General features: G+C 40.0%; 1 protein-coding gene across 1 annotated transcript in view; it reads left to right on the forward strand.

Annotated features, from left to right (window-relative positions):
- LOC130434061 (nesprin-1-like) overlaps window positions 1–12375 on the forward strand; it is a 77202-nt gene that overhangs the window by 3920 nt on the left and 60907 nt on the right. Inside the window, 12 exon segments of the mRNA XM_056763938.1 lie at window positions 499–706; window positions 1158–1270; window positions 1389–1594; window positions 1918–2079; window positions 2183–2456; window positions 2791–2963; window positions 3839–4148; window positions 4249–4413; window positions 6350–6709; window positions 7797–7933; window positions 9760–9937; window positions 11375–11557. Of these exon segments, the coding sequence (XP_056619916.1) occupies window positions 499–706; window positions 1158–1270; window positions 1389–1594; window positions 1918–2079; window positions 2183–2456; window positions 2791–2963; window positions 3839–4148; window positions 4249–4413; window positions 6350–6709; window positions 7797–7933; window positions 9760–9937; window positions 11375–11557 (2469 nt within the window).

Here is a 12375-nt window from a genome sequence, read left to right on the forward strand (position 1 = left end):
AGCTAGATGACCGAGGAGGTCCTACTGGAAAAATGAATGAAAAACGCCTGATAGAAACACCAGCATCCACTGATGGAGACTAATATCCAAAACACATTTAAAGGGATAGTTCACTCAAAAATGAAAATTCTGTCATTATTTACTCACCCACTATTCATTTTAAATTTGTTTGACTTTCTTTCTTCCGCAAGACACAAAAAAAGATTTTTAAAGAATGCTAACAGCAGTACCAATTGACTTGCATTGGTTTTGCGTCCATATAATAGAAGTGAATGTATACCGCCCTTGTTCGTTTACCGACATTCTTTAAAATATCGTCTTTTGTTTTCTGCAGAAGAAAGAATGTCAGGATGAAATAACAAGAGGGTAAGCAAATGATGACAGAATTGTCAGTTTTGGGTGAACTATCACACTACGGGTGCTGTTTAGCAGGGTTGTACAGCACTTGCAGCCCATTATTTGATAATAGCATTATGTATATCCCTGACTCTGTTTTAGGAGGTTGAGAGGTCCCAGAAGCAGCTGGAGGTGAGTCTGGATGTAGCAGGTGAATCTCTTAGGGCCTTGTGCAGGGCTTACCCAACTCAACACCTGACCCTGTTGGGTGAAGGTGTGTCCCGCTTGGTAAAGAGAAATGAGGAAGTTACACAACACCGCAGGAAGATTCTTGGCTCCCTTCGGGACACTCTGTTGCAGAGATTTACCGGTGAGAGGCGTAGAAATATACAGTGTGTTTGAATGTATGTGTATATCTAAATAATTGATTTATTTTTTTCTATATAAGCAAAATACTAAAATTGCTAAATCAATTTTATATGTTCCAATTGTGCGTAAACTATAGCTGTGATTTTAAAGCCACTTACCATTAAATTGTCTCATGAATAGTTGATCATAAATATTCCATTATTTATGTTTGTTGGAAGTGATTCCACATGGCACTCCCTGCCACACACCTGTGCCTCAGAGATGCTGCCTCTCCCACTGACATTATGACAGCTCCCTGTGGAATTCTTTGAGGCTGGTTACTAAGACAACAGAGAGCTGTTAGCATCCGTACGCACCTACACAGTCCATCTGGCCGCACGCAGCAACAGCTCACATATATGTCTTCTTATGGGTTGTCACACTCTCTCTCCGTTTCTCCATTCCTTTAACAGAGAAAACGCAATCCTTCCACTGCTGGCTGTCTGAGCTGAAGCCAGGGATAGAGGACTGTTTTGAGCAAACAGGCGATGCTCTTTCCATTTCTTTCAAACAACAGAAGCTCAAGGTAGCACGGAACTGTTGTAAAACTGTGACTCCATCTAATAGGGTTTTATTCTCAATTTAATAACAACGCTTCATCATCCTGTGCCTTGAAATGTGATTATCAACCCCTCGTCCTTTAGATTGCCCTAGATGAAGCCATGGAGGGCGAGGAGCGCTTGGCCAGGGTGTGTGAGGAAGGAGAGAGACTCCTGTTGCATTTGACTAAAGGCGGGACTGAAGGTGTACAAGAGCAACTGGATTCTTGTCAACGTGCCTTGGACACATTTGTTGTGGAATGCAAACAGCGCTTGCGGTCCTTGGAAGAAAGTGCAAAGCTATTGAACGGGTAAGAAACAGGGAGGTAAAGGGAAAAGCCTGTCTACAGCACATGCCTTAAAATAAAAACATTACTGCAGATGCATGCTTTTGTGGCATAAAATTAACATCTTTACACGAGACAAATAATAGTGATAATAGAAAAAAAGCAAAAAAACAAGTAAATTACATTAGCAAGTTAAAGTAGTAGAACCGTAACTAGGCTAAACTTAAATGCGACGAAGTTACACTACCCTTTCAATAAACTGTTTATTTAATCAAATTAACATACAATAAAAAAACATGTTCTGTGAATAAAAAGTTAAATCTGAAAACGGTGTCTCTTTTATTAAGGTATGAGACACGTGTGGTGGATCTGAATCACTGGCTGCAACAGCTGGAGGAGAGGCTGAAGACAGATGCTCCTCTGTGGGGTGAGAGTGAGCCAGAAGCCCCTGACTGCTCTGAAGAGCTGAGAAGAGTGGAGGAAATCCACAGAGAGCTCCTGATGAGGAGGTACATATGGTCCATCTGCGCATTTTTATAAGCCCACTTGTGTACGGAAGAACGTTCAGTATTCAATACAGTTGCCTGCGTGTTTCATCTGGATCTATCGTAGGCCGTCTCTTGAACGTCTATGTCAGTCGTCTCTCACCCTGACAGAGGGAGGATCTAGATCACATGATAATGTAGCAGCCGAGTTGCTCTCCAACCATGAGACGTTGCTACAGGGGGCCAGGAGTCGAATCCGCTGCCTACAGGACTACCAGGCATTCGAGGAGGCGTTAAAAGCAGTGGAGACATGGTTGCGGGATGTTGAGGGGAGTTTGGAGAAACTGGAGAACACAGAAGGGAATAAAAAAGAGGTGGAAGATAAACTTGAGCGAGCACAGGTGTGTCCATCTGGAAGTATATGAAGGACAATATTTAGTGTAGATGTGCTAGAAGATTCTATGATGACACTATAATATAATTTGTGAATATTATTTTTTCAAAAATTTTACGCAACCAAATATATTAGATGTAAAATCTCTCCTTAAAGTCTAACAGAGCAAAGTTTCTTCAAATGAACATGATTCCACGCATTTACGTTACATTTATTATTATTTATGTAACAGATGCTGACATTTCCCCAGATTTCCCTGTTTAAAGGGGATGTCATATTTTTAGAATTGTTAGTCAGTAAGTCTATATGCAGTAGCTGTAATTTGTTTTCCTCTTATCTAGGATATCCTGCTTATGAAGGGCGAGGGCGAGGTGAAGCTCAACATGGCTGCGGGGAAGGCCGAGCTGATCATCAAGAGCAGCGGAGAGGTGGAACGAGGACTGATCTGCTCTAAGCTCCAGGAAGCTGAAGATGCTTGGGCAGCACTGCTGCTGGGAGCCATGAGCTGCCACAGGTGATCTCAGCTCATTGAACTCATTGACCCTCTTTTAAAAACATGGCTCACTGCATGACCATCAATGCAGAGGTTTGGGTCAATTTATCTCTGAAATTTAATGGGAACAAACCACGTCGATGGGAAGATCAATAGTGATATAATTACCTGGGCCATTAAGGTAGTTCGCGTGAAGAGAGATAAAAGGAAAAATATAGTGGTCTGTTTTCGAATTGGCAAGTGTGCTTGACTGCAGGTGGCAGCCACCTGGGCTTTTATTCAATTTAACATCATCACAACATCATCACTATGGTAACCAAGTTATTATCTGGCTCTATCAGTTTCAATTAACACCAAGGGTGTAATGATGGAGCTGTTTTTCCAATTATCTGATGAATAATTTGGTCATGGTTTGATAGTGGGGTTTATGTTGCACAATTTAAAAAGGGTGTTCTAGATGATATTGAGGTCATTGTGAATATATTTAGAATTGAATATGATTTTTTCCACAGTTTATGCTCAAATTATGTCATCAGCCCAAAAAATGTGTTGAGTTGAAAAGCCACATGAGTTTTAGAATTAAATAGATGATACGTTCATTGTTGTGCTTTGAATGATATCTCAGATGGGCATGGATTTAAGTTCACACCTCCTGATAATCCATGTTATCCTAGCATGACCTAAAAATGTTATAGAAAGCATTTTGTGTGCATCGGAAATTTGATGTTCCATACAAAGGAGTTAAAATGATCAGTGTCACAAATGTACTTATTTAATTGGTGAAGCCCAAATGATTTTTATTAATTTCATATCATGCAATTTCTTTGCTTTGAATCTTTTTAAAAGCATGATAAAATTATCCTTTTTCTACCCTGTATCATTCTGTCCCGTTTTAGTCGATTGGAGTGGACAGTCAATCAGTGGGATTTATTCGTGGAGTCTCGTACACAGTTGCATAGATGGCTGGAAGAAGTTGGCCAGGAGGTCAAAGGACCCCTGGAGCCTCAGCTCGGGCTGCGCGAGAAACGAAAGCAACTGGAGAGACTGGGCCTGCTGTCATCTGATGTTGAGGACCACCAGGGAGCTCTGTGCTATCTGGAGGAGAGTGCGACTGAACTCTACAAACGCACCGGAGACCCTGTCTTTAAGGAGGAAGAGATGATTGTACTCAGGGCCCAGTTTGAAGATGTCAAAGCTGCAGCTGAGGTGAAATGTTCTAAACGTTTATTGGATGGTTGAGGTGTAAAATTCGACTTGACAATTCCATGTAAGTATTTGAATGAGTTTGATTATTTGTCCCGTTTAGGAGAGAGTCAGGCTGTCAGAGGATGTTGTTCTCGATCATAAGAAGTACATGGAAACAATCAGGGAGCTCACTGATTGGCTTATGGTTGTAGGGGAGGAGCTTCAGCGGTGCTCTGACCCATCTGGTCACTCTCCCACCTTAAGTCTGAAGTTGACTGAAGTCCGGGTAAGTAAATGATATTTTATTTATAGACGCATTTTTAGTCTGTTTTTATTGAAATTAGTTTGAATACATTTTTCAATTATTTACTTTAATTAAAAGAATTATCTTAATTTTTTGTGGAAAAACATGTTTTGGGGTTTTTTGACAACATCTGTAAAAAAATGATTGAGAGCAGCTTTTTATTTTTGATGTTTTTTACAGTATGTGTTTCACTAAGACAAACAGCATTAAATAATTTTTTTATTGTGGATGGTCGGAAATAAATGAAAACAAATCTATTATTTTAACCACAGACGTTGTGAGATTGCATGTGAAATTATGTGAGACAATCATATGCATAATTGCATTTCACCTGCACATATGAAAGTGTAGCTGTGTGTGCGCGTGCGTGCGTGTGTGGGTGTATAAACAGACAGATAGAGGGATATGTACTTTTATTAACCCCACGAGGGAAATTGCACTACAATAGCAGCCACTCAGCACAGCACATTTACAAATAAAGAAATTCACAGAACATTTAAAATAACTAGTGCCAACTAGATCATTTACTATTTTCTTTTGAAAAATGTATTTTTTTGTGCATATTTCTTCATACACTGAATGCCTGTGTGATCAAATGCGAATGAAAGAAAACGTCCATTTGATTCCAAAGCCAGAGGTTTGTATCGGATCATGTCACAGATGAACAGAAACATTACATCGTACTGTTTCAATGGAACTGCCGTAGTTTGGTGCTGATTTGCCTGTTACACCTTCTGCTCATCTCACAACACGTTGTCAGAGAATGAAGTGTATGTTCAATGAGAGGGAAAATGAGAGTGAGAAAGAAGATACCAGAAGCAGTGAGAAACCAATAAGAGGCGTTAGAAAAGGGGGAGAACCGGGGGGCGAATTCCCTGCTTTTTACACCTTTATACTGGGATAATAAGTGCCAGTCAGAGGGAATGAAAGAGGGTTAGACAGAAAACAGGGGAACGAAATCTAAAGGAGCACTTCAGATAAGCTATTCAACTACAGCTATCCTTTTCAGTATGTGTGTGTGTTTTCAGGGATCATACGATCAGCTTCTTTTTGCTTCTTTTAGTACTGAGCTTTCCTGTAGCTCATTGATTAGAGCATGGTGCTAGCAACGCCAAGGTCATGGGTTAAACCCAGGGATTGCATATATCCTTCTTAGAAACATAGGCCTATCCTAAAATGCAATGTGTTGCTTTGGATAAAAGCGTAAATGTAGGCCTATATTTAAGTATGTTTAGCACATCTATAGTGCTGTTAATCTATAGAACTTTTTGTGCAATAAGAACTGCAATAATTTTATAGATCAGTTAAGGTTTTCCAAATAATTGTATTTATTTAATGTCTGCTGGATTTTAAGGGTCATGATAACAACAGGAACAACATCTCTTGGGGGCATGCTTAAATCTCAGAAAATGTATAGGGATTTATACATCAGTCCAAAATGATAATGGACAATTTTATACTAGTATTTCATTTATTCAAATTGAATTGACCGGTCATTTATAAACATACACTTATACATTTTAAATAAGTAGGCTATACATACTTTTAAAAACCTTTCCATTTGAATTCATCAATTCATGGTCATCATGATTTTAACTCGAATTTAAGACAATATAAATATTCCAGAATGAACTGTATGAAATGTATGGATTAATGAATGCATTTCTCATTTGAATGTGAGAAAGTGACACTGAAGCTAGAATGTAAAGAAGAGGAGGTAGCGGAGGGAAGAGGAGGGGAGTAGCGCTCATTCTCTGCAGAGCGAGAAAACTGAGAGCGGAGTTTTTAACGAGCTCTAGACCGCCGTGAGAATCACGAGCCGCGGCGACAGCACTTGAATAACAGGCAGCAACCGATATGCCGCAGTTTCCGTAGCAACTTTACCCTCCCTCTCCTTCTCGCTCCCTCCCTCCTTCAGGAGCTGCTGGAGCGCGGCGCGTGCGAGGGACGCGAGCGGCTACGGCGCGTGCGGCTGAGCGCGGAGAGAGCCGGAAGGCACACGGCGGCGGCGGGCTGCGAGCTGATGGATGGAGAGGTGGCGGCTCTGGCTCGAGCCCTGCACCAGTGGGAGGGAGCATCGCTACGAGCCCGCGACACCCTGGAGACGGCCGTGGCCGCGGCGACGGGGGCCGAGAGGGAGCAGACGCGGCTGACAGCGCAGTTGGAGGGAGAAATGGAGAAGCTTGAGGCGCAGTTGAAAGAGTGGAGCGAGGGACTGAGCGGCGCGGAGCGGAGGAACAGCGGCGCTGCTGCGGTGGAGGGATGGACGGTAGCCAAGGTAATTGAGTGGAGATGAAGAACACGGGAGGGAGGGGGGTATAAAGTGAAAGGTGTTTAATTATAGTTTATGTATAGATTATGTAAACAGTCAAAGAGCTACATGCTGTTAGTGTTAGAGTCGACGGCTTACACACACACATATATATATATTATATTATATATATATATATATATATATATATATATATATAATATATATAGGCTCACTCATTATTAGCGTTTGTTGATATCCGTTATATCGCAGCACGCGCTTATTTTCTAGTTTTTCGTTTTTTCTCCTTCTTTCTATACATGTCCGTCTAACTTACTGTTTCTCTTTAAATAAATCACGATGCCTCTTGCTGTTAAGATAATTAAAAAAGAAGTGCCTGTTTTTATAGCTGTATTTATTTTTAATAGGGGTAATTTTCGCTATTGTGTATCTAATAGTGGCTCTTTCACTTTCTCTAATCCCGCGTTTCCGCTGTCCGGACTTGTTTGTGTTACACGCTCGTTTGTGCGGCACAGCCTCCTCGACATCTGACAGCTGACTCCCATCGGGAGCGGGAGAGAGAGGAGGGGAGGAAGGAGGGGTGAACGTGAAAAAAGGAGGGAGGGAAAGAGAGAAAGTGAGATCACAAGCTAGAGAACATGTCAAAGGCGGGGAGTGTATTACAGCCAGAGAAAAGGGTGAAAGAGTGCAGCATTTGAAGTGGAAGAGAGGAGGAGTGGAAGAAGGAAGAGGAGGAGAGAGACTAGAAGAGGAAGCGTTCTGTAGAGGGAAATCAGGGAAGCATTTCCCTCTTTTTGTGAAGTAGGGTGGAAACTCTGACATGAATTTGGCTCTGTTTCATTTCAAGCATGTTGGAAGAAGCGGGAAGGCTTCCTGCTCTTGCTGAAGAACAGAAATGCTTTTGTAAGAAGCCCCTCTTATTGAGTTGAATAGAGCTGTGTGTCAATGCTCACAAGTGTTTGTGCTGTATGTGTGTGTGTGCAGAACTTTGCTAGAGGGAGCATAAAGCCGATAAATGAGATTTTGGACGTCAAGCATGGCCTCGTACTGACACTCTCTCTCCTGCTGTGTGTGTTTTTGTGTTTGCCGTCAGGGTGTTTTGGAGGGGCTTCAGGCAGCCGAAGTTATGGAAGAGAAGCTAAAAGCGCAGCTGAATGAGCTGTGTGGGTTCTCCGGTGATCTGGGTCCTCAGTCGGATAGGGTCAGCGCTCTGATCAAGCTACACAACAGGTGAGTGCTAAAGACGTGTAAGGCATATGCATGAAGATAGAGGGTGTAAAGTCAAACGGTCACGGCCTGTTTTGGTTTAACATTCCATTGGCTGGAGGTTTGTTTACTTTGTGCAGACAACTAAAACATGTTACAGAGCACCCATGTGCATCCAGTACTTTGTTTTGATTTGGAAAGCTTTGAATGTTGTAAGCTTTTATTGACCTTATAGATTTTTAAAGTTGTAAATAACACAGACCATCTCTAGTCCAGTTCAATCAGGCACTTTGAGTCATGTGAATTTAAAATGGTCATTATTTTCAGCACTTACATGCCCATTTCTATGTAAATTAGGCTATTATAGATGTTCTTTATTCATAAAAGTCAGCAGGATTTGCCTGATATAGTTTTGCTCTTTTGCAACAAGTAGAGAGCAGATAGTAATTGTATGTTTGTGAACTTTTTTAGCATTAATAGCTGCAGTAAGTCATATAGACATGACATTAAGAGATCATTTTCATTTAATCTAGATGTATAGTAGTCAGTATCTGTTGAATTTTAACTAAACATAAAGTCATCCAACAGCAATGTGAAAGACTGACAGCATGACAAGACACAGGAAAACTGTGATAAATAGAGGTTATCACATAATACATAATTCCTGAACTTTTCCTAAATACATGTACAAATATTGCTGTTATATAGTTTAAAAGTCAATATGAACTTGTTTTCTTGGTGGCATTTGAGGTCTAAAAAATTCACAGCATCTTTTCTGTTATTTTGACCTGTTTCTCAAGTTTTCATTTTCTGAAAATAAATGCAAGTGGAAACAATATAATGTTTTTAATTTATGAGAAATATTGTCAGTAGTTCACAGAAACACAGTGATCAGTTTACCTTAACACAAACCTATAAATAGTACATTCAGAGAAACTTAAAATAATTTTGATTAAATGATGAAGAACAGTGTCATAACTGACTTGTGATGTAAGGAAAGGAGTTTAGTTGGTTTAAGCTCTGATCAAGTGTCTGGCGTACATTTGTATGATATGAAGTATTTTGACAGTCTAAGTAATATACTGCATGCAAGGTGTGTCTGCAAGTTGCATGTTTTGCAGATTTAAAGGCTGAACTTGTTTGTACTGTATTATTTGCATGATTCCTGAAGTGAATCTGGTGCTGAAACAACACAACACTTTCACTATTTGTACACTAATTGTACATCAAATTAAATCTAATAAATGAACACAGGAATAATAAACAAAGGAGTACATTTTAATTGCCTCGTATGCAAAAACCAAAAGTTTGTCAAAAATGTGTCATCCCACTGGTACAGTAGACAGACACATTGAAATGGATATCTATAAATATTTAATGTGGTTTGTTGCTCCAGACATGCGTTTTATTTATTCAAATCAATACATTTACACATATAACTTGTGTGAATTGAGGTGAATGAGTTGTGATATATAACACTTCACAGTATGTTTCAGCTGAGAGCACCTGTCATGACGGCAGGCTGTGCCTTGTTAAGCATGCTTTTCAAGTATAGCGGCAAACAAGAAAAAACATGCTTATCTTCACTCCACTGTCCAGCCTCATCTACATTCATGTGTGCGTGTAGGTGTGTAAACACATGCTAGTGTATTCTTGTGTGCATCCGATCTGCTGCGTTTTCACTTTTTGATACCTAAAGTCTCCCTCTGAGAGAGTCTGTCATTGAAACAGATGTCTGCACACCTTGCGCTATTAGCCCCCGCACACACACAATTTAAGCCCATCCCCCTTTTTAGCCTTTCCTTTTATAATATACGTCTATGTGTGGGTCTTTCTCTCATTTTCTCCAGTCTAAGCCTGCGAGCCTCGCGGGAATGTCAGAATAAGGAGAAACTCCTAGAACAACGTTTCCGCTCCTCTCTACACGACTACCGGCAGTGGCTGGTCAATGCCAATATCTCCACTGCCAAATGCTTCGACTCCCCCCATAGCATCCAGGATGCCTCTGCTGCTCTCCAGAGGATCCAGGTAGGTGGAGAAATGTCCCTGTCCGGGGGGGGGGGGGGCTCATCCAACCAGGACAAGATTCTTGAATTATAGCAAGTTTGGCCACAGCAGGTTGTCTGTTTTCTTGTCATGTACATAAGGGTGGGCAGTATTTGATAAAGTGGACGTCTATTCTCAGGCCCCATGGGCCAGTTTATGAGGCCACCATACAGCCAAAGATGTGCCAGACTGGGCTATTTATGACTTCAATTAGCACAGCAGAAGACCTGTGAGAGTACACGCAAATGCACAGTAATGATGTATAGCTGTGATGAAAGAGACATAGTTAGGTCTGGACACAATGTGTAGCTGCGGAAAGTTCCACAGATCATTGCACAATGCGAACATGCTTCAGGGGGACCTGCAGGAACAGGACCAAATTAAATCGTATTAGTTTAGATGGACAGAAAAAAAAGCAGAGGTGAACAACACTAAGTCAAAAATATAAATGGGGTGTTCGTCTTCTGAATAAATGTGGTAGCTGGATCTTAGAGTAAAGACAGCTCTGTACGTTGGAATGGGATCAATTCCAGTGTACCGTACAAGAAGTGACAGGAAAAAATTGCCAGTATTGGTAATAAACTTAAAACAATAAAATATGCAGATAAATAATAATAGTATAAATGTATTCAATAAATAATAATAAACCACAATAAAGTAAATAAATAAACAATAATAAACAATAAATAATTATTAAGTAAATAAATAGTGATAAACAACATTCAAGTTAATAAATAAATAATAATAAATAACAATTACAAATAAAAACACAAAATATATCTCTATATAGTTTCTGACATGAAGTCCACACAAAAATGAATGCTTTAATTTATTAAGTTTTATACCACAAAAAAAGGGAGCACTTATGATGCAAGCAATGCATCATTTATTAAATGACATCTAAAATATATCCTCATTGGATTTACACGCTCATTTATTAAATATTTTAGCTCTACAACTACCAGCAACAGCTGATAAACACGTGTTACCATATTTAAATCCCTTTCTCTATATACAGTTCCCCCCACAAATTATAGTGAATAGGATGCCTACAGATAATAGAGGAAAGGTGTTCAGACAATAGAAAAATAAAGCCAAAAATAATAGGGATGTAGTGGAGACGCTCATATTTTATTTATCATCGCAGACATTTCAAATGTGGAACGATGTTTCTGCATGGCTTACTGCCCTGAACCACCAACACAGCAGCAGACATGCTTTGGGTCATACATAATTGCGTCCGTACCATTTGAGCAGAGAAAGAGGAAAAAGGAAGGAACGTGTGCAACTCACAGATGGTCAGATTCCCGCTGGGTGCCTGTCAGTGTCTGAACGTGACTTATCGCGCTTACTGCCCTCTGATCTGTGATACTCTGCTTGTGTCTCTATGGCTGATGTCTTGCTCTTTCTGCACCGCAGGAATTCATGAGTGACAGGCAGCAGGGCCAGACCAGACTAAATGCCGTCCTGACGTACGCGGAGCAGCTTAGCAGCGTTGTGGCTGCGGAGAGGGTTGAAGCCATCGGGGCCAAAGCAAGTGCAGCCAAAGATGATTTGAGGAGCCTAATGGAGAATCTACAGAGGAGAGAGACGGCCTTACAGGTACCGTAGAGCTGGACTGAATTGCAAACTGAAACTTTCTGTTAAAACCAGTCTGAAATGAGATTCTCAATATGAGATTAGAAGCATCAAAGTTTGATTTAAACCATTAATTTCACTATGATTTCAATCTTTGACATGATCTTGCTACGTCAATATTAAAGTTATCAAGGTCATTTTTTTACAGAATGTTCTTTACATTATGTAGGATGGTTTTATTTAGAAAACAATAGATCACAAAAAAATATTTAGCTGGGTTTTCACAGACTGGGTCACAACTGTAGGCAACTTCGAAGATGCTTAAGTATAAAAGTCTCAATTTATTTGAGATTTTTGTCATAACAGTTCCTATAGATACTACTATGAACAATATATACAGAAGGCTATATACTGTGAACATTAATGTACAGGAGGTTATGAACAGATAACAATATAGACTATACAATAGTGCAAGTGACTTGAGTGTGCATTAGTTACAGACATTAGCTATTAAAGTTACAGTGCAGTAGATGAGTTAATGTGGTTATTAAAGGTACGGTGCAATACATGAGTAGATGCAGATATACAGTTACAGTGCAGTAGATGAGTTAATGCAGTTATTAAAGTTACAGTGCAGTAGATGAGTTAATGTGGTTATTAAAGGTACGGTGCAATACATGAGTAGATGCAGATATACAGTCACAGTGCAGTAGATGAGTTAATGCAGTTATTGAAGTTATAGTGCAATAGATGAGTAGATGCAGTTTGTTATGCGATAGATGCAATAATGCAATAGATGAGTTACAGTGCAGTAGGTGAGTTAGTGCAGTTATTAAAGTTAC

Source organism: Triplophysa dalaica, chromosome 13 (genome assembly GCF_015846415.1).
Source record: "Triplophysa dalaica isolate WHDGS20190420 chromosome 13, ASM1584641v1, whole genome shotgun sequence".
NCBI lineage: Eukaryota > Metazoa > Chordata > Actinopteri > Cypriniformes > Nemacheilidae > Triplophysa > Triplophysa dalaica.